At 44.4% G+C, this 25,017-nt stretch overlaps 1 protein-coding gene across 1 annotated transcript in view; it reads right to left on the bottom strand.

Annotated features, from left to right (window-relative positions):
* arhgap31 (Rho GTPase activating protein 31) overlaps positions 1-25,017 on the bottom strand; it is a 97,500-nt gene that overhangs the window by 21,341 nt on the left and 51,142 nt on the right. The window contains exons 3-7 of the mRNA XM_078232452.1: positions 16,247-16,391; positions 13,640-13,722; positions 12,485-12,592; positions 6,790-6,935; positions 3,805-4,003 (exon numbers count right to left, since the gene is read on the bottom strand). Coding sequence (XP_078088578.1) covers positions 3,805-4,003; positions 6,790-6,935; positions 12,485-12,592; positions 13,640-13,722; positions 16,247-16,391 — 681 coding nt within the window. The remainder of the gene's footprint in view (positions 1-3,804; positions 4,004-6,789; positions 6,936-12,484; positions 12,593-13,639; positions 13,723-16,246; positions 16,392-25,017) is intronic.

The raw sequence follows: 25,017 nt of genomic DNA, 5'->3' as shown, positions 1-25,017 counted from the left end.
TTAGGTCGATGGTGGAGAACACCCGGTACTGCGCAATCTGGTTGACCATGTCAGATATGCGTGGGAGGGGATACGCATCCAGCTGCGTGTATCTGTTAATGGTCTGACTATAGTCTATGACCATCCGGGGTTTGTTCCCACTCTTGACCACCACGACCTGCGCTCTCCAAGGACTAGCGCTAGGTTGCATGATCCCTTCCTTGAGGAGCCGCTGAACCTCAGATCGAATGAAGATCCGATCCTCAGCGCTGTAACGCCTGCTCTTAGTCGCGATGGGCTTGCAGCCTGGCACGAGATTCTGGAATAAAGAGGGTGTGGTAATCTTAAGCGTCGAGAGGCTACAGATGGAGCGCGTTGGGCAATTTAGAGGCTGCGAGTCTCCCACTGAAAGCGGAGGGAGTGGCCCACCGTACTGTAGGGTTACACTCTTCAAGTGGACCATGAAATTTAGTCCTAGGAGTATTGGCGCGCAAAGGTGCGGTAACACCAGGAGCTTGAAGCTCTCGTAAACCGTGCCCTGCACCGTCAGATTTACCACGCAACTCCCTAGCACGGTGACAGACCGGGACCTTGACGCCATCGAAATTGTCTGCTTGACAGGCTGAATCCGGAGGCCACACCGCTTCGCGGCGTCTGGGTGAATTAAGCTCTCCGTGCTCCCGCTGTCAAACAGACAATAAATCGTGCGTTTGTTTACCTGTATGTCCATCATGGACTTGTCGAGTCTGTGAGGCTTTGCCTGGTCCAGGATGATCAACGCCACCGTTAGTTCGTGGGCGCCACTGCAGGCAGCTGAGATGGATGATGACGACCCCTGCTGGTCATTCGCGGTCGGTGCCGACCAAAATGGCTGCCCCCATAGGTCGCACGTGGGCGATGGCGCCAAAACCAGCGGCCCCTGGTGGTCGCGTGTCTCTTGCGACTCTGTCGTCTGGAATGGCGACGTCCTGGCCTCGCACGTGGAAGAAGCCCTTGACGATGCCGACGACGAGGAAACCGGCTCCGGGGAGTCACACGCCGCACTGCTGTTCCTGGATGGAAGTTTGGATCGGCATACCTTCGAATAATGCCCCTTCTTGCCGCAGGCGGAGCACAACACCACTTTAGCAGGACATCGCTGCCGAGGGTGCTTCACTCCCCCACAGAAGTAACACCGCGGGCCGCCTGGAGCTGCTGCCGTCGTCAGGCCCGAGGGTGGGAACGCAATCACGCAGTTTTTTGGTCCCGCTGAATGAAGTGGGGTCTGTGACTGCCCCTGCCACGCTGTCTCCACGTGCTCATCGGGGTACTTCGCCAGACTTTTGGAGGCCGTTTCTAGCGCATCCGCTAGCTCTATGGACTTAGTGAGATCGAGATTACCTTGCTCCAACAGCCGAAGGCGGATGTAAGACGAGCCGGTTCCCGCCACAAATGCATCTCGAGCGAGGTCGTTCATGGTCTGGTCTGCCGACACTGCTTTGCAGTTACAGCCCCTGGCTAGCTGTAGGAGCTCGCACGCGTACTGTTCCGTCGTTTCGCCGGGCTGCCGCCGTCGAGTGGCTAAGAGATATCGAGCATGCATCTCGTTCGGCGGTTTAATGTAGCGCTTCTTAAGAAGCTCGAGGGCCCCTTTGTAGTCGGTGGCCCCACGGATCGCTAAATATACATCATCGCTTACCCTCGCGTGGAGGACCCGGAGTCTGTCGGCATCGGTGGTGACCGCTGCGGAGGCTTCGAGGTAATCCTGAAAGCATTTCAATCAGTGGTCGAAGGTGTTCGAGGCGCCCGCCGCACGTGGGTCCAACGTAAGCCGTTCGGGTTTAAGCATTTGCTCCATGTTCTCTGTGTCGTTTTTTTTTGTTCAACGAAGAGAGTTCAATTGTAGTCAATAAAATTGATGCACGATATAACTCACGAGGCTAGAGGTACTCGGGGAAATAAAGGCTTTTATTGACTACAACAATAGAGCTACCATATATAATACACGATCCCAGACTAAAGGGTCCCAGACAGAGCAGTGACCTTTATACCTCTCCCAGGAGGCGGAGCCCGACTGGGATGTACCATAAGAACTATATTACAGGTAGAACAGCCCAACCCTAACCCCAACAGTAACATGTAGGACAGCCCAACCCTAACCCCAACAGTAACATATATACACACTCATAGTACTGGCCAGACCCTGGCTCAGCACTACCTGGTGGGAACCAACAGTGGTTCACCACATACCCTTTATTTTTTCTCTTTTCCAAACAGCTGTTTAGGTCCCTTTTGAAAGACTTTATGGATTTCTCTAGCAGTGATTGCCACATTCTAATTACCCTCAGTGTAAACATGATACTACTTTTGCCTTCTGAGATCTCATAATATCTCACATAGACAATGAGCATTGTTAGGCTATTTGATTTTCATCCATGTGTTCAAATCATCCCTTGGTCTCACTGGTCCCTATCTCTCTGTCAGACCCACAAAGCTCTGAAAGTTCAGCAGTCCTCCAATTCTGTCCTGTTGTCCACTTTCTTAACCCAATCATTGGTGGTCATGATTGGCCCAGAGCTCTGGAATTCCCTCACCAAACCTCTTTGTCTCTCCACCCCGCTCTCCTTTTCTAAAACAGTACCACAAACCTGGTGTTTGACCTGGTGTTTGCTTGATACTGTCCCTGGTTATTATTTCTTATCCCTGGCCCACTGGAACTGAGTTGTCAGCTTCCTTGGGAACTGAATACAGCAACTTGCTGCTCTGTGTGGTTAGTTCCGACACCGCACAGCATTAACAAACTTCAAATCATTTTTAAAGTTCAAAATAATTAAGCGGTAACAGATTTAAGTGAAACCACCCTCGAGAGCCTAAATTTTTAGAAAAGCTAAGTAACTAATGCAAATGGCATAGCATGTCTAATGCATTGTTTCCCACTCTTTTATATATCATGAACACCTCTACGCTATGAAACCATGGTGAGGAACACATCCCATTGTCTCTGTCTTCTTCCCTGACCGGAAACTTTGTTTTTAACTTCTGCATGTCCTCTCACCTGTTTGTTTTTATTTTCTCTCTGTCTCTGTCATTTCTCTCAGGGTTTTTGTGCCCTTTTTGAATTTTCACTTCTTGTAGAGGTGCAAGTCCTGAGGTTTTTAGCTCCAAGTCCTGTTGGTCATGCACATGGGACTGACCAACACAAAAAATCAGAACCACACACGTGCGGCTCTTTCCCAGCCCAAGATTCATTGGGTCTTGGAGATGCCAACCACAGAACTGAAGATGAAGGTTAGTTTTAGTTCTTAAGTTACATGAATTTTTAAATCATAGAATCATAAAACCTCTACAGTGCAGAAGGAGGCCATTCAGCCCATCGAGTCTGCATTGACAACCATCCCACCTAGACCTTATCCCTGTAAGCCCACGTATTTACCCCGCTAACCCCTCTAACCTACACATCCTGGGACACGAAGGGGCAATTTAGCATGGCCAGTGCACCTAACCCGCACATCTTTGGATTGTGGGAGGAAACCTGGGCACCCGGAGGAAACCCACGCAGACACAGGGAGAACAAGCAAACTCCACAAGACAGTGACCCAAGCTGGGAATTGAACCCAGTTCCCTGGAGCTGTGAGGCAGCAGTGCTAACACTGTGCCACTGTGCCGCATATGGAATCTTTTTTGTGGCACAATTAGGGGGTTTTCATGGCATACCAGTGTGCCATGGCACACTGGTTGGGAACCACTGCGAAGGTATAATGTGGGAGATGCAGGGAGAGAAGCTAAATTCTGTCTGGGTATGTGGACTGTGGCACGAAAGGAATCGAACTGGAGAAGTGTGCTTACCTCGGATCTGGCAGATCAATGACTGTATGATAAATAGTCCCAGCAGCAGGTCCGGTGTCCATAGGAGCAGATTGCAATTTTTCAAGACGAGCAGGATGGTCCGGTCTCAGAGTCCTGGCCTGGGCTTCCTCCAAGGTTAAAAGCTTCATCGATGGCGATACAATAGGAAGTGACTTGCATTTAGCAATAGGATTGTGTACTGTGGGGGAACATCATGTTGAAAAGGATAATCATGTTTACCAAGATGTACACTCCTTGTGCCTTCTGTTCATTCACATACATTATAAATATACCGTCCGGAAGCATCTACATTCTGAATTTAGATGACAACCCCAAAAACCATTTAAAAGAACCCCTTGTACCCCATTTATCCAGTTGGTGATGAACTGGAATATTCCTAGTTCCATTCGACCAAGTGAAGCATGAAAACTAGGTGCCCTGTCCGCTCAATCGACTGGGCTCACAGATCCCAGGGCACTATTTGAAGAAGGGAAAGAAAGTTCTCCCAGTGTCTGGGCCGATATTTATCCCTCAGCTAAAACCGTTAGAATATATTACACAGCCCTTATTTCATTGCTGGTTGCGGGAGCTTGCTGTGCAAATTAAGGCATTTCCTATGTTACAACTTTGCTGATACTTCAGAACTACTTCACTGATCATGAAGAATTTTGGAAGCCCCGAGGTCATGAAAGGCCCTATATAAATGCAAATTTCTTCTTTTTTACACTATATAACCATGGGGCCAGGATAGCATTGCACTAAATTTCACAAAGCAAGTAACCTTTAAACACCAAGTGCAATTTAAGATTGTCTTATTTGCTAGGATGGTGTTTCAACTCCAGTACACAACATTTAAAGGGAGAGATTTTCCTTATTAAATTTCAAATGCTGGGTGAACTTCCAATTTACACTTCACTTTCAAAGTAAAAATATTCTAATTTTATTTAAGCTTTCTGTTCCTTCCCGATTTCCTGTTCTACTGGAAGTGGTGATTCATACTGAAGTAGGGTTCCACAGGTCAGAGTGTCACTCTGTCATCTCAGCCATTGTCCCTTTCTTCATCTTTGAGCTTGAACATTATAGTGTGATTATTCGGCCACCGGGGCATCACAGCCCAGCATAATCCTTCAGTCACCCAACAAGTAGCAGAGGGTTGTACATAAACCATAAAATTATGCGATCGGATATGAATGTAATATGTTCATGTGAAATGTCAAGCTTAATAGAGGTCTTGACCGATTTAAAGTAATGCAGAGGATTTTCAGACAGATGTTTAAAGCATTTGCATGCTAGTTTCCCACAGTATCAGAACCATTGGAGTTCATGTTAAACCCTCAGGAACTGTGGGAGGGAGGATGTTAAAATTTCAGCAAATTGACCTCAACCAGACTCCAACGTGTCCACTTCCAGGCAGGGAACTAACATGCTGTCGAGAGGTGGGTTGATAATTTCTATGTTTAATGAGGCTGTTGCTTCAAATTTTACCACAGTTTTAAAGATAATTGTGGCAGATCAGGGCTCAGAAAACCCAACATCTGGAGGGGGGTGAGAGTCCAACAAAGTAGTGCTTTAATTTCCAGTACTGCTTGTGTGTCGGGAGGGACGGGAATGCTCTACACCACAAGCTAGCACGTTTATCTTCCTCCAATTGCCTGCCCCACTCATCCCCCATCTCACCCCAAAACACCATATTGCCCCCAGGCCTTCCAAATTTTTCCTAACCTTTAATCTTTCTTTGAACTCTGATCTCCCATTTGGTCTTCATTTGCCAGCCCCACCCAACCTCTCTACCATCCCTCCCTTCCTCCATCCCTCCCTTCCTCCATCCCTCCCTTCCTCCTTCCCTCCCTCCTCTGGCCTATGATGCAGGCCTTTCCATGTGACAGCCAGCTAATATCTCAATCTGATTTGCTGGAAAATGGGGAAGAAGCATCTCAATGAGGTCCTATTGTTAAATATAGCAGGACCTTCAGGTTCCCGCTTTTCTGTATTTCATATACACGCTAACTCCCCTTACCCCTCCCCTCCCCCACTCCCTTCCAACTCCTCATAATTATTGGGGCTGCAGTGTTTCCACATGAGTCACTGAATAAGCAGGAATGGGATTGGCCTTCTTGGCTTTTTTTTCTCCCTGGAGTCACGCACGTGCAGCTAACTGCAACATCTCTATTTTCCCACTTGTTATACCACAGTGACTGCATTTCAAAAGATAATTAATTGGCAGTAAAGTGCTTTGGGACCACTGAGGATGTGATAAGGCACAGTAGAAATGTAATCTCTTTCTTTCTAGTTCTGATAGCGATTAGGCAATTCAGCAGGGACTTGGGCTGAATGATTCAGTGCATCACATGTCATATTCAGCCACCGATCAGTCAAGGATAATGTGGTTGGGGAGTGGAGAACTGCGGCCTGATTTTTAGCCTCTACTGGGGCTGTTAACAGAGACAGATGGACACTAAAATTACCCAACCAGCCTGCGTGCTGGGCCTCTGATTCCATCCCACCCAGAAGTAGGAAGGGATGGTAGTGTTACCCACCCGGAAGTGGGAAGAGATGGTAAGGTTACCCACCCAGAAGCGGTGGACAGCTGACTAAATTAATTAATAAACTGTTGACAAAGGCTGACTTGGATTTTCCAGTCAGCTGGTAGGGGAAGACAGTTTAACTCCCTGGTGGCAAACCAGGAGGCCGACTCTTGAGGCAGGCCTAGAGGCCCAACCTGTTGCCTGCTAAGTGCAGGATAGCCAGAGGCTGCCCCGCAGTTTGCCTCCCCTCTCCCACCCCGTGGCCCATTGGCCCTCTAGCTTTGGCAGCCAGCCTGCTGTCCTGAATTGGATAGCAAGCTGGCTCTTTGGCCACCACCAGGGAAAGGCAGTGTCTGTTGCCCACACAATGTGGGTTTCTGATCCACATTTGAGCCTGATGGCATAGTTTAGAAGCTCGCAGGGAAAATCCTGCCCTTTGATGTTGCTGCTTCGCTCCTACCTTCAGTGTCCTGCCCAGGATGCACTTTGTTGCTAATGAAGAGTTGATTGACATGATTCAGGATGAATTCGATTACAATTGACTGAACCCGGACTTCCAGAAATGCTGCATCGTTGTTATATCCAGACCCTTCTATTTCCTTTGATCTGTGCAAAATATACATGACTGTAAATGCCACATTAAAGTCTTGATGTTGTATTGCATTTCAGAACAAAACATGAATAGCCAAGACTGAAATAATGATTTTGTCCCATTTTTCATTAATCTATTCTTGTTTTTAACCTGAATTTCCTCTGGGATCCTTTCACTTCCAAGTAATTTACTTTGTTAGATTTGTTTTATTGAGCATGTCTAGGTCATGTTGCAATACAGAATATATGCCACTGTGGATTACATTTGTAGGCAGCACCACTACCCTCTAAGATATCTCAGCTCCTTCAATTCTGGCCTCCAGCATACTGACTGATATTAATCGATCCACTGTTGCCACGGCCCTAAGCACTTGAATTCCCTCCCTAAACATTTTAAATTCTCTACGTCGCTCTTATCCTTCATGATGCTCCTTAAAGCTTACTCCTTTTGACCAACATTTTGATTAACTGTCCTAATAACTCCTAATATGGTGGGGTGTTACATTCTTTTGATAATGCGCAGGTGAATTGCCTTGCGACATTTAATAACATTAACGGTGCTATATAAATGCAAGTTGTTCTTGTTGCACCGTGCTGTGCATTTGGGTGATCTGACAGTCTTGCTGATGTATCTAGGTGGGAGGATGAGTGACAGGTGGCATGCTGTGCACTGGTTTGGGTGGCGTTGTTCACAGAGTCTCACAACAGCCTGTATGGGACAAATGTTCCTCTTCCTTCACGAGGGTGCATTGTACTAAAGTATCCTCCATTTTTCTGGCCATCCTGTTAAAGACCCTATTTGTTGCTTGGTCTCATGCTGAGGTCAGCGTGGTCAAAAACATCCGTGCCTTCCAGCTGTTAAATGAATGTGGGAATTGTGGTGACCTTGATTTTTAGGTTTTTTCCGAACCTCCTTTTTGCTGCACACTTCCCGCAGCAATTTTCCCATCAGACAGTCGGATCTGCTCGTCAGGTGCAGAGAGGAGAGTGAGGTGGGAAGTTGGCAAAACCCATCCATTTCCATGGCAGCGTCAGGCACAGCTAGACATGGTTACAATATTTTGGGGAATCTGCAGAACGTCTGGGGCAGCATTGTGGGACAGTGACTGGATGCCAAGGATCTCCACCCCAATGCCCACTTCATTATCACAGGGAACTGAATGAAAACGTAAATGCGCCCTGTACAGTGCCTTCAACCTGGTAAAATGTTCCAGGAAGTGCATCTATGTTTGGCGGGAAGGAGGAAACATCCGGCATGTGGGAGGCTTCCAAGTGTAAGTTGATAGGGATTCAGGACCGGCACATTCCTATAAGGATGAAGGATAAGTATGGCAAGTTTTGGGAACCTTGGATAACGAGAGATATTGTGAGCCTAGTCAAAGAGAAAAAGTAAGCATTTGTCAAAGCTAGGAGGCTGCGAACACACGAAGCAAGTGTGGAATACAAGGAAAGTAGAAAGGAACTTAAGCAAGGAGAAAGAAGGGCTAAAAGAGGTCATGAAAAAGCATTGTCCAGCAGGATTAAGGAAAATCCCAAGGCTTTTTATACATATATAAAGAGCAAGAGGGTAGCCAGGGAGAGGGTTGGCCCACTCAAGGACAAGGGAACGAATCTATGCATGGAGCCAGAGGAAATGGGTGAGGTATTAAATGAGTACTTTGCATCAGTACTCACCAAAGGGAAGGACTTGGTGGATGATGAGTCTGGAAAAGGATGTGTTGATAGTTTGAGTCATGTTGAGATCAAAAAGGAGGAGGTATTGGGGTTCTTGAGAAACATTAAGATAGACAAGTCTCCAGGGCCTGATGGGATATACCCCAGAATAGTGAGAGAGGCAAGGGAGGAAATTGCTGAGGCCTTGAGAGAAATCTTTGTATCCTCACTGGCTACAGGGGAAGTCCCAGAGGATTGGAGAATAGCCAATGTTGTTCCTTTGTTTAAGAAGGGTAGCAAGAATAATCCAGGTAATTACAGGCCGGTGAGCCTTACATCAGTGGTAGGGAAATTATTGGAGAGGATTCTTCGAGACAGGCTTTATTCCCAATTGGAAATACGTGGACGTATTAGTGAGAGGCAACATAGTTTTGTGAAGGGGAGGTCATGTCTCACGAACTTGATCAGGTTTTTTGAGGAAGTGACAAAGATGATTGATGAGGGTAGGGCAGTGGATGTTGTCTACATGGACTTTGACAAGGTCCCTCATGGCAGACTGGTGCAGAAGGTGATGTCACATGGGATCAGAGGTGAGCTGGCAAGGTGGATACAAAACTGGCTTGGTCATAGAAGACAGAGGGTAGCAGTGGAAGGGTGCTTTTCTAAATGGAGGGCTGTGACAAGTGATGTTCCTCAGGGATCAGCGCTGGGACCTTTGCTGTTTGTAATATCTATAAATGATTTGGAGGAAAATGTAGCTGGATTGATTAGTAAGTTTGCAGACGACACAAAGGTTGGTGGATTTGCGGATAGCGATGAGGACCATCAGAGGATACAGCAGGATATAGGTCAGGTGGAAACTTGGGCGGAGAGATGGCAGATGGAACTTAATCCAGACAAATGTGAGGTAACGCATTTTGGAAGGTCTAATACAGATAGGAAATATACAGTAAATGGCAGAACACTTAGGAGTATTGATAGGCAAAGGGATCTGGGTGTACAGGTACACAGGTCACTAAAAGTAGCAATGCAGGTGGAGAAGGTAGTCAAGAAAGTATATGGCATGCTTGCCTTCATCGGCTGGGGTATTGAGTTTAAAAATTGGCAAGTCATGTTGCAGCTTTATAGAATCTTAGTTAGGCTGCACTTGGAATATAGTGTTCAATTCTGGTCGCCGCACTACCAGAAGGATGTGGAGGCTTTGGAGAGGGTACAGAAAAGATTTACCAGGATGTTGCCTGGTATGGAGGGCATTAGCTATGAGGAGAGGTTGGAGAAACTTGATTTGTTCTCACTGGAGCGACAAAGTTTGAGGGGAGACCTGATAGAAGTCTACAAGATTATGAGAGGCATGGACAGAGTGGATAGTCAGAAGCTTTTTCCCAGGGTGGAAGAGTCAATTACTAGGGGGCATAGGTTTAAGGTGCGAGGGGCAAGGTTTAGAGGAGATGTACGAGACAGATTTTTTACACAGAGAATAGTGGGTGCCTGGAACTCGTTGCCAGGGGAGGTAGTGGAATTGGATACGATAGTGAGTTTTAAGCGGCGTCTTGACAAGTACATGAATAGGATGGGAATAGAAGGATATGGTCCCCGGAAGGGTAGGGAATTTTAGTTAAGTTGGGCAGCATGGTCGGTGCAGGCTTGGAGGGCCGAAGGGCCTGTTCCTGTGCTGTAATTTTCTTTGTTCTTTGTTCTTTGAGGGAGAGGGGAACTCTGAGCATCAGAGAAAGAGAAGAAGCAGAAGAGAGCAGCACTAGAGTCCTGAGGAGATATTGTTGAGAGCTGGAGGGGTTTTGAAAGCAATCGCAGAATGTGAGGACCTGAGGGTTAAAACCTCTGTTATCAATGATTAAGGTGGCAGGAGATGCACCTCAGATCACTAGATCACAAAAAAGCTCTTATGCCACTTGACTGCTTTTCTTTTGTTGATTATAGAAAACAGTTGTTTCTGCTCCACAGGTGTGGGGTTAAAATGTCCCCTCGCTTTTTGGTGCATCACATGCAAGATTTTGCCATTGACCACACACACTGGTAAGCCTTGATTTCACTGTGCTGCCTGAGCGGGGCCTCAGGATTGAGAAGCTTTGAGTTGGAGCATGTCAGACCACACATCGGTCTTTCCTGTTTATAAACAGTGTCATAACACTGGTTCGACAGTTTATTCTAAAATGGGATTTGAAGAATCATTGAGCATTCGAATTAGTCACTCCAAAAACCTTGGGTCATTTGCATCTGATCCCAGTGAAAACATCTGAAGGGGATTTGGCCGCCTGTAGATGATCTCATTTTTGTGTTTGCTTTGGAGCCATTCGGTGGTTACTTTAATGTGATGCTGTAATGGTTTCAGTAAGTATGCAATTGCTTTTCCAGGTCAGAGTTTCAAGTTGCTTAGTGGTGAGGGGGAGGGAGCTAATCTCCGGGAGCCAATGGGGGTAATTTGACTCTCTCCACAGGAGAGATCAAACACAGATAGAGTGATCACCTTATTGAACTCCTCTCTTCAGTCTGCAAGCTTCACCCTGAGTTTCCAGTCATCTGTCATTTTAATTCACCATCCCACTGTCTGACCTCTCGGTCCTTGGACTCCTACATTCTTCCTGAAGCTCAATGGAAGCTTGAGGAATAACAAGTCGGCACTTTTCAGCCTTCTGGACTCAACTTCAGTTCAACAATTTCAGATCATAAACTCTGCTCCCATTTTTTCAGACTTGAAGGAACTTTTAATGATTCTTATTTTGCTATTCACACCTCCTCTAGATCTATATTTTGTTTCTTCACTGTCCTGTAACCAACCCCTTTTACACCTATTCAATCGCTCCTGCCGTCCCCTATCACAAACCTCGGTTCCCCACTTCTCCCTTCCCCTGAATTCATACTTGCTTATGACATCTCTCACTTTCCCCAGCTTTGCTGAAAGATTAATTCTGTTTCTCCACTGATGCTGCCTGAGTTGCTGAGCATTTTTAGCATTTTCTGATTTTATTCAGATTTCTACCATCCACAGATCTGTGGTATTTTGTTCTTGTGGTCATGTTAAATGGATGATGGAAATAAACATCAGGAATGTTGTAAAGTGGGCAGCCAATTCTCTGTCATCCATTTTATACAATCATACAAAGTTAAAATTCCCTAAAGGACATTAGAGTTTTTACAACAATCAACAATGGACTTTTAATTCCAGACTTTTGTTAGATTCAAATTTCACCACCTACCATGATGGGATTTGAACCTGGGTCCCTGGGTCATTAGCCTGGGTCTCTGGATTACTAGTCCAGCGACAACATCACTACACCACCACCTCCCCTGACTTGCAGTTATGTTGTGGAGATGCCGGCGTTGGACTGGGGTAAACACAGTAAGAGTTTTAACAACACCAGGTTAAAGTCCAACAGGTTTATTTGGTAGCTACCAAACTCTTATTGCAGTTATGTGGCAGTTATGTGGCAGCTTTAACATGGTAAAGCCTCCCCTTCACTGAAGCATCATCAGACATAAATTGACACCAAAGCCCATAAGGTGACCTAATAAGGTTGTGGGAGAGAGGGGAGGGTTTGAACATGCTGATGAGAATTTTAAATCTGTAGCGTCGATCAACTGAGAGACAGATTAGTTCAGTCAGCACAGTGGAGATGGCTGAATGGTAGATGTGTCAATTCAGATTCAGGCAGCAGAATTTTGAGTGAATTCAAATTGATGGCGAATGGAAAGTGAGAGATATTTCAAGTACTGTGGCAATACCCAACTCAAGTTTGCTAATGAGCTATAACATAGACATTAATCCACATGTTACTATAACGTCTTGTTTAATGTATCAGAAGATTTTTCATCCTCTAAGTTTGCTGTTCCACTGCACACAGAGTTATAAATAGACTGATTTAGATTCGGATTTCAAAGGCTCAGGTACCAACCTCAATAAATTAGGAGCCCAGACAAGGGCCAGGTTCCTGGAGTGCATGTTCGTCTTGGTGCTGAATGAAGCGATATGTGTCAAATGCTTGATCAGGTATTCCAAAGTTCTACAAGAGGAAGGTGAAAAAGCAAAAAGAAAATATGAACGAAATTATCACCATTTTATGAAGTGATGATGTCTGTTTGATGTTCCATGTTAAACATAGATGCTCTGATCATATGAATACATATATTTACCCAATAACGTATTCACAACTGCGATATTCAATATATTGATGTTACAGTGCAATGGATGCAGAGATTTCAGTGGAACCAAACCAGATATCAAGGCTTTGGGCCAAGTGATGGTAAATGGGATTAGGTGGGAGCTCAGGTGTTTCTTGTGTATCGGTGCAGACTCGATGGGCTGAAGGGCCTTTTCTGCACTGTATGGTTCTATGATCACCAAAGTTTAAATCATGCAATTTGAGTGTCAATCTATCTAATTTATCTAATGAAGAAAAGAGCTTGAGAAATCCTCCGTCCATACACTCTTCTCTCTTTCTTCTTCAGTTCTTTACCTGAAGGCAGGTTGATCCCAATTGAAATGGAGTTGAGCTCACGATCTTACCAACTGGCAGAGCTGGCTCTAATGGCCGAATGGCCTACTGCTCAGTCCTGTTTCTATGACCCATGCTGCTACAACCTCCCCCATAGGTAGGACAAGGAGGCAGTCCTGAATCCAACCCAGCCAGAACTGATTCCTGAGCTGTCAGCACCAACCTGACCCACACTGGCTATCCCACCAACCATGCTAACCGCCATTCCTGGGCCACAAGGCCTCCACTCCTCCCTTAAGAGTTACCAAATAGACCAAGCTGACCTTGGTTGTGTGTTTCAAAGCTATACAATATCTTTGGGGAAAAAACATCAATAAATAAACATTTAAAAAGATGACAATTTCCCTTTCCCCTCCTCTATTTTAATTGCATTTTGTGCCTGAATTGTCCCATGGGGTCCTTTCACCTTGGAAAACTTCTGTTGCTGAGAGATTGGTTCCTGTTGTTAACTGTCTAAAAAAGGCTCCTTGCACTAAAAAATACAATGCTTGGTTCTGAATGATCACTGGAGATTTGTTTGACGCAGTATTAACTTATAGAGCCTGCTTTTATTACCTGTAATGCGGAGGAGGTAACTCTTTGATGACATTTTGGATTCCGGTCAGCTGCTCCTCCTCTGACTGAGCAGAAACTGCTTCCTGTAGGTGAAGACAACAGAAGTCAGTGAAGCTTCTTGGAGTAAAATTGCACCAAGGTGCCGATCGCTGTAGACTGGAGAATGGTAATTGGTTGCTAATTGAAGAAAGTTACTGAAAATCGTATCTGATATTGGCTGTCTCCCTCGGTATTGAATCAATGCAGTACATTGACACCAGATCCATGCTGATCCAGTTAAAACTCTTCTCCTAGTTATTGTTGCAGACAAGTTGAACCTCATTCTATTTTACATGTCAAAACTGTTCTCTGGATATTATTTGGTTTCAGAGATCATTAGTAATTAATATATATATATAAAATAAACATTATTCATAGATGAAGGATCATAGAATCCCTACAGTGGAGGACGCCATTCGGCCCACTGTGTCTGCACCGACAACAACTCACCCAGGCCCCATCCCCACAACCCCACGCACTTACCCTGCTGGTTCCCCTGAAACTACGGGGCAATTTAGCATGGCCAATTGACCTAACCTGCACTTCTTTGGAGTGTGGCAGGAAACCGGAGCATCCAGAGAAAACCCACGCAGACACGGGGAGAATGTGCGAAATCCGCACAGATGGTTACCTGAGGCCAGAATTGAACCTAGGTCCCTGGCGCTGTGAAGCAGCAATGCTAACCACTATGCCACCATGCTGCCCATGTCAAGCTCATTTAGCCAAGGTTGATTGAAATTTCAGAGATGCTCAGTGCCAAGAGTGGTGACAAATAGCCAGTGTGCCAGTGTGTGCTCATCCATGTATGAATATTTATTTCTCTCTGATGAGGTAATCGAGAATGAGGGGACGTAATCTTAAAATTAAAGATAGGCCAGTTACCAGGGCAATCAGGGAGCAGCTTCTCACATGAAGTGTAATACAAACCTAGCACTCTCTCTCTCCCAAAAGGCAGTGATTGCTGGGTCAATTGGAGTTTTCAAGACGGTGCTGGATGGGTTTTCGTTATGTTAATATATGAATGAATATCATGGAGCTAGGGTGGGAAATAAAGTTGAGGTACCGATTCAGCTATGGTTTAATTGAATGCTGGACAGGTATGATGGGCTGAATAGTCTACCTTTGTTCCAATGTTCCTAAGTATATCCCTGTGAGTGTCTATGAGCACTTAGCTTCGTGACTGAATTTGTGCTAGTGTATCCATACATTTGCTTGTAGATGAGCCCATGTCCATGTATACACATGTGTGCATTTGTGCCAATGTATAGAAATGTTCTTGAAATGGTATGGGTGAGTGCACATTTGAATATGCCTGTATGGGCATTACTATGTGTATTTATGTATATTAACAAGCTATTTTTAAGGCAGTAACTTTGAATGAATTCTTCCCCCTCTTTCTCAGCTCAATTACACAGCATGATGAGAACTCTGAATGGACTCCCCTGTAAGGTACAGGACTAAGGACAGCAGAAATCAAAAACAAAATACAAGGGGAAGGCAAAAAAACAAAAATAGAAGGTTACACATCCAAAACTAGCAAAGTGCAATAGCTGTGCATGCTGCCACCCCTGCCAAAAACTAAATTCTCATTTGAAGAGGTCTACTACACAAACCAGTCCCTTGAGTCATATTACACCAGATTTTATTGGTGTGACCCTTGGCCAAAGTCATAAAGTTTAGGCTTTGGACATTTCGAGTGGGATTAGGTGGCCAGTAGATGGTCTTGTTAGATCAACCCAAATCACCTCAAGTTAGGCACATAAGTGTCGACATTTTCTAATCTATGTTGGTGGAATGGGGCCTCCATAAAATTTACCCTGATGTGTGTGTGTCTTTGACCATGGACCTGCACTTCTCCCATCCCTGATGGAATTAAGGGCAAGACAAAAAGACAAGGATTAATAGAATTCTTAAAGTAAACGTAAAGCCTCTATGATAAGTAGCTCCTGTGGGAAAAGTCAGTAAGTCAGACATAAATCTTTCAGATTTGCTGAGGTCTTTGCCCTCCAATACTTAACATGTAACGAATCCAAATCTCTCTTAGATTAAGCAAAGGGGGAAATATGGAAGGTGCCAACCTATGGGGAATTATTGATGGATACATATAAATCTCCCATTAGTCCTGTATCATCAGAGGTTGGCCTCTCATTCCTCAGAGGGAGGATTATCACACAGGGAGTTGACCTCTTTGTCGGGACAATGTGTGCCCATGTTCCACAGTCAGGCATTGAGCCTTAAAGACTGATCGCAGCTCAGGCATTGTGAGATAGCACCATGATTAGTTAACACCAACAGGTCAACACCAACAGCTTGCCACCACTGCACCTGCCACCCCACCTCACCACCACTGCTGCATGTGAATAAGACCATGCTAATTATGATCTTCTGCAGATCCTCTGCCTTCCCATAGATCGAATTCTCTGCTAGCACTCATTTCCCATGTTCACATACCCAAACTGCTGGAGGATTACCAGCCATCTGTAGGATTGAATCCCTGTACAAGTCACTGTCCTTAGGGGAGAAGGGATGTGGAGACATTTAAAAAGACAGAAGAGAATGTGTACTCACTGTGAATTTTTTGTAGAGCTCATATGTGAGAAGAGGATTGGGTAGTTCGCGGAAGTAGAGCTTGCAAAGGGAGCCCACACAATGGATATCTTGCAGATACACTTCCTTAGTCAAGTCAGGATGTTGCTCTGTACCAAACTCCTGCCTGCAATAGCAGGCACAAAGTCATTATTATTTGAGGTCTTTACATGAAGGTTGCAATAATGAGATGATTAGTTGGACTACCGTTTCAACGAAAATACATGGGAAATTGCTTTCATCACAAGTGATTACCACCAGCTCTGCCTGAACGACAATGACATAAGGTGACAATCTTTTCCATTGATGAATGAAACTGTAATGTTGCAATGGATTACTTTTGAGAAATTGGAGAAGGGATATCGTCCATAGTGGAGGTCACCATCAAGTTCATGAGACTAAAAACCTTATATTTTGATGGCTCTCCTCAGGAAAAAAAAGTCTTCAAGGGCTTTATACATCAGAGGGAAGGAAAGGAGAATGCTGAGCAGCAAAGGATGTGTTATTAGGTAAGGTAATCAGGGGATATGAGGTAATGTGGGTGGATTAAGCTGAGGCAGGATATCATAGAATGGCACTGAATGGCCATTCTGTTTGTGAACAGAATTCCCACTCACCTGAAGAAGGGGCTAAGAGCTCCGAAAGCTTGTGTGGCTTTTGCTACCAAATAAACCTGTTGGACTTTAACCTGGTGTTGTTAAACTTCTTGCTGAATGGCAAAGCAGACATGTGTGGTTAAATTGTCTCCTCTTGCTCCTATGTTCTTCAGAGGAAAACCAGAAGTTGAAGAGGGACAGAGCAAGTATTAGAGTTTCAAGGAGACATTTGAAAGTGGAAGCGAAGGTCAAGATAGAAGAATGTAGGAAGATGACAAAAGCAAAGGTTTCTGTAAGGATGACTTTTCAAAAATGCATTCATTGTGTGTGGAGTTCACTTTCATCCCCAAGAGGCAGTGATATATCCAATGTCAGAGAGTGTAGGTCCATGCTTAGCTGGGGGCGATCATAGGGTAAGGTGGGAAAGGCAATGAGGAATTTAAATACTGAGGAGAAGATTCTCATAATGAATCTACTACGGCACAGAAAGCAAAGGAAGCTAAGTTTAACTAGGGCTGGGTGCTGGAGTGAGCCTTCATTGTGGGAGCAGGTGAAGAGAGAAGCATCCTGCTTTCATACTGAATGGAAGTGGGGAGACAAAACTGAAAAACCAATCCTCAAGGTGATAAAACTATGGAATAGGGTCTCAAGATGAGAAAGGGATGGTGGTGCCAATATTTTTCAGATTTAAAGAAGTGATCTTGATAAGACATTGGTTGTGGATAGGCCAGTACCACATGAGTGCTAGTGGGAGAGAAAGGGTTGGCTGCTGTTTGACAACATTGAGCTGGAGAAAATTTGGACTCACCTTAATTTACTTTTAAATAGGCAGCTGGAAAGGGTAACAACACTGGAATTGATTATGAGGATGAGAGAGAAAGCGGCTAGATGATGACACCGTGGAACTGCCTGTTAATGATGAATCAGAGGGGTCCAAGGTGAGAGCCTCAAGAATGGAGCCAGATACCATACAGGAAAGGGTGAGTATTAGTAAAGTCAGTAAGAAGTCTCACAACACCAGGTTAAAGTCCAACAGGTTTATTTGGTAGCAAATACCATAAGCTTTCGGAGCACAGCTCCTTCGTCAGATGGAGTGGATATCTGTTCTCCATACTAGTATTCTGTAACTTGATTTCTGTGTCTGTGCACTGATGGAGAACAGATATCCACTCCATCTGACGAAGGAGCTGTGCTCCGAAAGCTTATGGTATTTGCTACCAAATAAACCTGTTGGACTTTAACCTGGTGTTGTGAGACTTCTTACTGTGCTTACCCCAGTCCAACGCCGGCATCTCCACATTATTAGTAAAGTTACAGTTACCTTCTGTTGATTCATTTAAGTTCCTTAACTTTTAATAAAAGTTGTTTTTGGTTTGCTTAAGGAGGGAACATGCTTTTCCAAAGACCATTGGACCTGATTTTAACACATTCAAACCTCCTCACTTGCACAGAGTTAACAATGTGCTGATAAATAGTTAATTTTACAGGTCGACTTGTGGGAAGTTGATGATGTTTTGAGCACCCACTGTCACCATTTGGCATTCGCAGGCTCTGTGTAGCATTTTGGAGCAATAAATTTCCTCCATTTGCCCAAAGATTGTCCTCAGTCTGAAACTCAGATCAACATTCCCCCGCTCTCAGTGAAACAAGTGTTCAAATTTCAACCTTTACTGCCTAGTTAGGTGCAGTTGTGTGTCTGTTAGAAACTGGGTATGGATGTACCAAATCCAATACATTTTAAAGTTTGTTAAAAATGTATTCGTGGGCCATGGGCATCGCTGGCTGGCCAGCATTTATTGCCCATCCCTAGTTAACCACGTTGCTGCGACTCTGGAGTCACAGGGAGGCCAGCCAAGTAAGGATGGCAAATTTCATTCCCTAAGGGACATTAGTGAATCAGATGGGTTTTTCCGACAATCGACAATGGTTTCATGGTCCTCAGTCGATTCTTAATTCCAGATATTTTTTACTGAATTCAAATTCCATCATCTGTCATGGCGGGATTCGAACCCGGCTCCCCAGATTCTGGATTAATAGTCTAGCGACAATCCAACTAGTCCATCACTTCCCAAGAAGTACAGTGTTATATATCACAATATAGAAAGGATTTAAATATAGAAACATAGAAAGGAGGAGGCCAATTGGCCCTTCGAGCCTGCTGTTAGAATTTTAAAAGCAATGGAAAAGGTGGTGCATAATCACTAAGGTGTTATCAGGGGCGGGGTGTTCTTCTGAAGAAAGACTGTAAAAGTTAGAACTTAGAGCTGTGGTTATCTGATAATGGTCTTCAAGTTTAAGAAGCAAATTTACCAGTCGAGAATCAGTTAAAATTGATCAACAACTTCTAAGCAGCTGACTCAGCCTCAAGGAAGCTGATGTCTGGCATATAAAAACAAGTAGTTAGACAGTAATTTAGTGCCTTGGGATGTTTTACTGGGCTACTGAACAACTCCTTTCACTGAAGGTTCCGCTCGGCCCAATGAAATGGAGTTCAGTTCAGAGCCTGGTTAGTGTTTCATGTATAAGGGCAGCAATCTTCTTCAGCTTCACTGTCTGTCTCAGTGAGAGGGTGGGACTTTCCTCACAACCCACCGTGAGTTTTGCAGTGGTGGAGGTGGCCCGCCATTGGCTGGAGGTGGGATCATCTGGTCCCACTGTTGGCAAGGGGGTTTCCTGTTGAATGCACCCCTCACCACAGAGGGGTGCGCCGTCAGCGTGACAGGAAGAGCCCATCATGTGAATGGCTGGAAAATACCAACCAATCTTTATTGAGCTGCTTTGAAGATGACAGCCTACAGTGAGCTTGCCTCATGGCAGAGTCACATTACTGCAATAAGTTAGGTCAGACAAATAGTACTGTTGGGTTTCAAAATCCTAACAATTATAGTCGCAAGAGGAGACTGATTATATTTTTAACAATGGCTGCCAACTCATCTCTACAGCATTTTCATGACTTGGGAACTTTGCTCTGACCTGCCATTGGAGCACCATGGTGTTGCTCTGATTGGCCGATGTCTCTGGATTTCTACAGCACCAGTGAAAATTCTCTCTTAACCCGAAACATAGATAAATATATAGAAAATGGAAGCAGGAGTAGGCCATTCAGCCCTTCGAGCCTGCTCCAATAACATCTAAATGTTGGAAATACTCAGCAGGTCAGACAGCAGTTGTGGAGAGAGACAATGACATTCATGTTCCATAAAATTAATTAAATATAATCTTTATGGGAGCTGCGGTAACGAAGAGTAGGACAGCAGAACCACAATGATAATTCATCTTGACCTGAAATGTTAACTCTGTTTCTCTCCACAGCTACTGCCTGACCTGCTGAGCATTTCCAACACTTGTTGTTTTCATTATGTAACTAAGCACCCTTTCCTTTTAAACTATGTTTTCAATTTACACACAGATATCTATTTTCCTGAAATTACAATGCACAGAGCCTGGACCTGGTCAAACCTTTCCTCAGTCTCTTGATATTGCTCTGTGTTGACTATGTTATCTTTCAAAATAACTTTGTCAAAGTTTTTATCAAATTGCAGTTCAGTGCTCTTTCTTGTCAATTGCTTCCAGGCTGCCAGGCTGCTGTAAGACATTAATTATGGCATCTTTAAAGTTATTTTGTTCAGCATAATGACTTTAATTGAAGTTGGCCTGTTAGAATATGAATTCCCTGATTAAGGGCCAAATTGGTGGGCCAATCAGAGAGCCTCTTGCTTTGCATTTAACCAGGAGTGTCAGTTCCTCTGGGACTCCTAGTGTAGGCTGCGAGCTGAAAGCACTCTGTATGCTGTTGTCAGACTTGTAAATAAAGGGATTTTGGTGAAGGGACTTCTGCCTCTGAGGACTTACTACATTCAATAACATCAACAACTTACATTTCTGTCGCGCCCTTCAGCAGAGTGAAACTTCCCAACGTGTTTCACAGGAATCAAACAAAATTTGACACCAAGGAGATATGAGGGCAAATGAATAAAATCAAGGAAATCAGCCTTAAGGAGCAGAGAGAGCATTAGCGAGGAGGAGAGGTTTAGGGAAGAAATTCCAGAGCTTGGGACCAGGGCAAAAGAAAGCATGGCTGCCAATGGTGGAACAATAAAAAACAGTGAAATAGTAAAGAGGCACTGTATAGGTGGGAATATTCAATAAACCTTTATTTTCATGGAAGGCAAACATCTGGGAGTGCCATTCTTATCATGATAACAATGGGCATTAGGCACAAGCCAACATTGCTTTGACCTGACTCATGCCATCACATTCTGTGCCTAGCAATCAATGGGAGAAAGATTTGCCAGATAACTTTCTTCATGAAATGTGGAAGTGATCCCGACTGTTATTATTTTTAACCTCAGTTACTGTTTTGCTTCTTGGAAATGATTCTTTTAGTATAAGGCTATTGTATCCTGTAACATGAATGGGAGCCACAGGGAACATTCATACAGGAAAAGGACAATTGCGGTGCAATGGGCTTTGGTGCAAGTGTAGATATTGGAGGAGGTGGTCCAGATCTCCAGTTGAAAGAATCTCTTAAAATGCGGACCATGAGAGGGATTTTACAGCCTCACTCGCCCTAAAACTGGAAAATCCTGCCCGTGGTCAATGGACCTTTCCAAGGTCCACCCGTTGCCCGTTTTGATTCCTGTGGTGGGTGATCAGGAAAATTCACTCCCATGTGTCCTGGTGTTTCATTTTCCTTTGTTTGCAAGGGACTGCTGCCACTCACCCCTTTCCAATACCCATCAGTTACCGAGATTCGAAATGAGTGAACATTACTGACAGTTTTAGCGTAAACTCCCATCTGCATCACTCGTGGATTTAGCAGAAAGTTTACAGTTTGCATATTGAAAATTGCTTTGTTGAAGTTGTGATCTGGGATTCACAGTGGTGCAGAGTCAATTGTAACTTACAAAATCGGAGAAATACTTGAAAAGGGAGGATCTGTAGGCTTATGCGACAAATTGGGCAGTGGGACTCATACACAGCTAGTACTTTCAATGAGCTAGCACAAACATAATGGGCTGATTGGCCTCCTGCACTTATAATCTAAGTATGCTGGCAGGCAGGCCTAGAGCCAGCAGCTAAATTCACTTGAACTGAAATTGATCTCTATAGTTCCCGGAGCCATCCATGCCTGGAATGGATCAATATGACCATCATCTGCACTTTATCTGTTATTGTGAGTGGGAGCATTGGTGAAATTAATCATACAGTCAACAAGCATCTGTGAATGATCACAATTCACCAAAGCTGCACAGACATTGATGGATCAGCCCTTCAAGGGCTTGCCCTGGTTCTACACTCAAGAGTGGTTGGAAACCTAACAGACCCAACTTGCATGGACTTGCTCTTTCGCAGCAATGACCTCAATCAAGCACCAACCTCAAAACAAAAGTTTCTGAGATCAAAAGATCAAAATGATTATTTGGTCTGCAATAATGACTGCGAGACATGTCGGTCGAATACCTCCCTGGGAATAAACAAGCAGGGGCTTTAACAACTGGTTTTGTGAAGTCACAAACAGAGAGAAATCATCAAAGTCACCTGGAAAAGAAATGCTGGAAAACACAGTAAGGAATCGCTCCCTGAAGCTAAGAGTGCCTCCAACAAAGGATAGTATCTGAACTTCCAATTAACTCCAGGATTTTAAATGAAAGCAGCTCACCTCAGATGGCTGGCACATTCAACAAATTATGCCTCACAGATATGCAAAAGAACTCCTCATATATTCTCTAAACTTTTATTTGGGCTTTAGCTTACTTACTTCTGATATGGGTGGCACGGAAGCACAGTGGTTAGCACTGCTGCTTCACAGCTCCAGGGACCTGGGTTCAATTCCCGGCTTGGGGTCACTGTCTGTGTGGAGTTTGCACATTCTCCTCGTGTCTGCGTGGGTTTCCTCCGGGTGCTCCGGTTTCTTCCCACAATCCAAAGATGTGCGGGTTAGGTTGATTGGCCGTGCTAAAATTGCCCCTTAGTGTCCTGAGATGCGTGGGTTAGAGGGATTAGCGGGTAAATATGTAGGGATATGGGAGTAGGGCCTGGGTGGGATTGTGGTCGGTGCAGACTCGATGGGCCAAATGGCCTCTTTCTGCACTGTAGGGTTTCTATGATTCTATGATCTCTGTGAGTGTCATTGCATCATTATTATGTTTTCTCATGTTTAGTAACTGATAAACCTACTTTTTCTTAGACACAAGAAAACCCAGTTTGATTAATTCCTTATTAACAAATTAATACATTTGGATTAGAAAAGGCATTGATGGAGAAAATAAGTTTGTTGTGACCAACCAAGGGGGCTGAAAAAACAGGGAAGTCAATTTACTCCTCCTCAACTGGTCGTAGTCGGTGATGATCCAGATATCCCAGCCCCATTTCCATCTCTGTTTATTTTCAACGGAGCAGAAAAGGGGTCGGGTCGGGAACACTGCATGCTGCTGCTGCCTAGAATTTGCCAACACCATTCTGGAAGTGGTCATTTCAGAACCTCTGCAACTTTCAGCGAGACAGCCGCATTTTGAGTTAATTTTACTGAAGTGAATGTTGGCAGTGTTGTGACTGGGAAAGGTAGGTGACCATTAAATAATGTGGTTGCAGAGTTGTTGCTTCTGACAACTGGTAAGCTGTCAAATGTAAGAGCACCATTGTAAAAGTGGAAGGTCTTCAGTAGATCACCCACTGGATAAAATGCTATTCTGCCTTGCACAACATGAAAGGCATAGCTCAACAACTAATTGTGTAAACTTTTTCCATGACTTTCACACATTTGTCATAGAACAGCTCATCTATCTGTTTTGCTGTTTGAAAGGTTTGACAGATATCTGCCTTTTTGGTAATTTTCAGAGGCACTAATTGATCCTGTACTGCAGGATTTATTTACACAGCTGTCTCGGGGAATGTGAGTTTTATTAAGTTGATAGATTTACAAGCTTCTAAGGGGATTTTTAAAAATGCCTATTCAAGTGGTGTTTGTTTTTCTTGACAGATTTATGAGCTTTTCAAACCTTTCCAAATGTTATTATAGGACTTGTGAGCTCTATTTATAAAGTGGAAACTGGGTTATTGGCTTGAGGAGGAGAGAATGAAGGTGGCTGGGCAGGGTGAAGGGATTGAGCAGGATGAAGGGGGAGTGAGGAGGGCTGAAGGAGGGTTGCGATGGGTTTGATTGGATCGGAGGGTGATACGGGTTAGGGGATGAGGGTAAGGCTGATGAGGGTGTGGGTGGGCTTTATAATGAACTTCAGAACTGGGCTGATATCTTTACAAACAGAGGTGGGTCTTTTAGCCTGGCTGCTTTGACATAGGCCCACCTCTGTCTCTGCCTTAGCCTGACCCCAGGCTCTCCCTGCTTCCTCCTGGATGAAAATCCTGCTGATGGGCACTGCCAGGATGGAGGCAGGATGGTGATGTTGGGAAAATTTCTAACCCCTGATTCCTGCCTCAGGGATGAAAATCCAACCTGTTTCTCTGTAAAATGGCTCGGGATGTTTAAGCCCTAGAATGAATGCAAGTTGTTTTTTGTGCGGAAAGTGTATAGGCATGGCTGAAAGTCTCATACCTAGTTCACTAACTAACTGGGAGCGCGGAAAATGTCCGATGCAGCAACTCTCCAAACTTTTCTGAACTGGGTTAGATGGGGGTCAAGGTTCACTAAGCCACTTGGAGTGTGGGAAAATAATGTCTGGTTTGCGGACAATACCGGTATTTGGGCATTTGCAGTACCCTATCTATATTGTACAGCTATTGCAGCTTTCTGTCAGATAGGAACCATATGACATGCCATATTGGTAGTGAAAGCAGCCCACTGTGGTTTCTTTAGTAAAACTTTGAGATTCCATCGGTTGTAATTAAATATGTTGAAGCTTGGATAAAAAATGTATCCTGTAATGAGCATTTAGATTAAAAATTCTTCTTGTAGCACTTGCCAGTTTACTTTTCATTTTGATCTAAGGTTTGTGAATATTTAATAATCCATGTCTTTTTGACTCATGGCTGTAATTCTTTATTTATCTATTTATTTTGTTTTAAGTGTATTTTCACACTATTTCCCTTTGGGGAATAGTGGGAGAAGTGCTGGAAGGACACCGAGCTGATCATCAGCCAAATTAACCACATTATGAACGCTCCTTCTGCGGCCAACAAGTCCTGGTGTTGGACTTG

The sequence above is a fragment of the Mustelus asterias genome, chromosome 17 (genome assembly GCF_964213995.1).
Source record: "Mustelus asterias chromosome 17, sMusAst1.hap1.1, whole genome shotgun sequence".
NCBI classification, from domain to species: domain Eukaryota; kingdom Metazoa; phylum Chordata; class Chondrichthyes; order Carcharhiniformes; family Triakidae; genus Mustelus; species Mustelus asterias.
The sequence above is the reverse complement of the archived record's forward strand: the minus strand, read 5'-3'. Positions and strand labels throughout refer to the sequence as shown.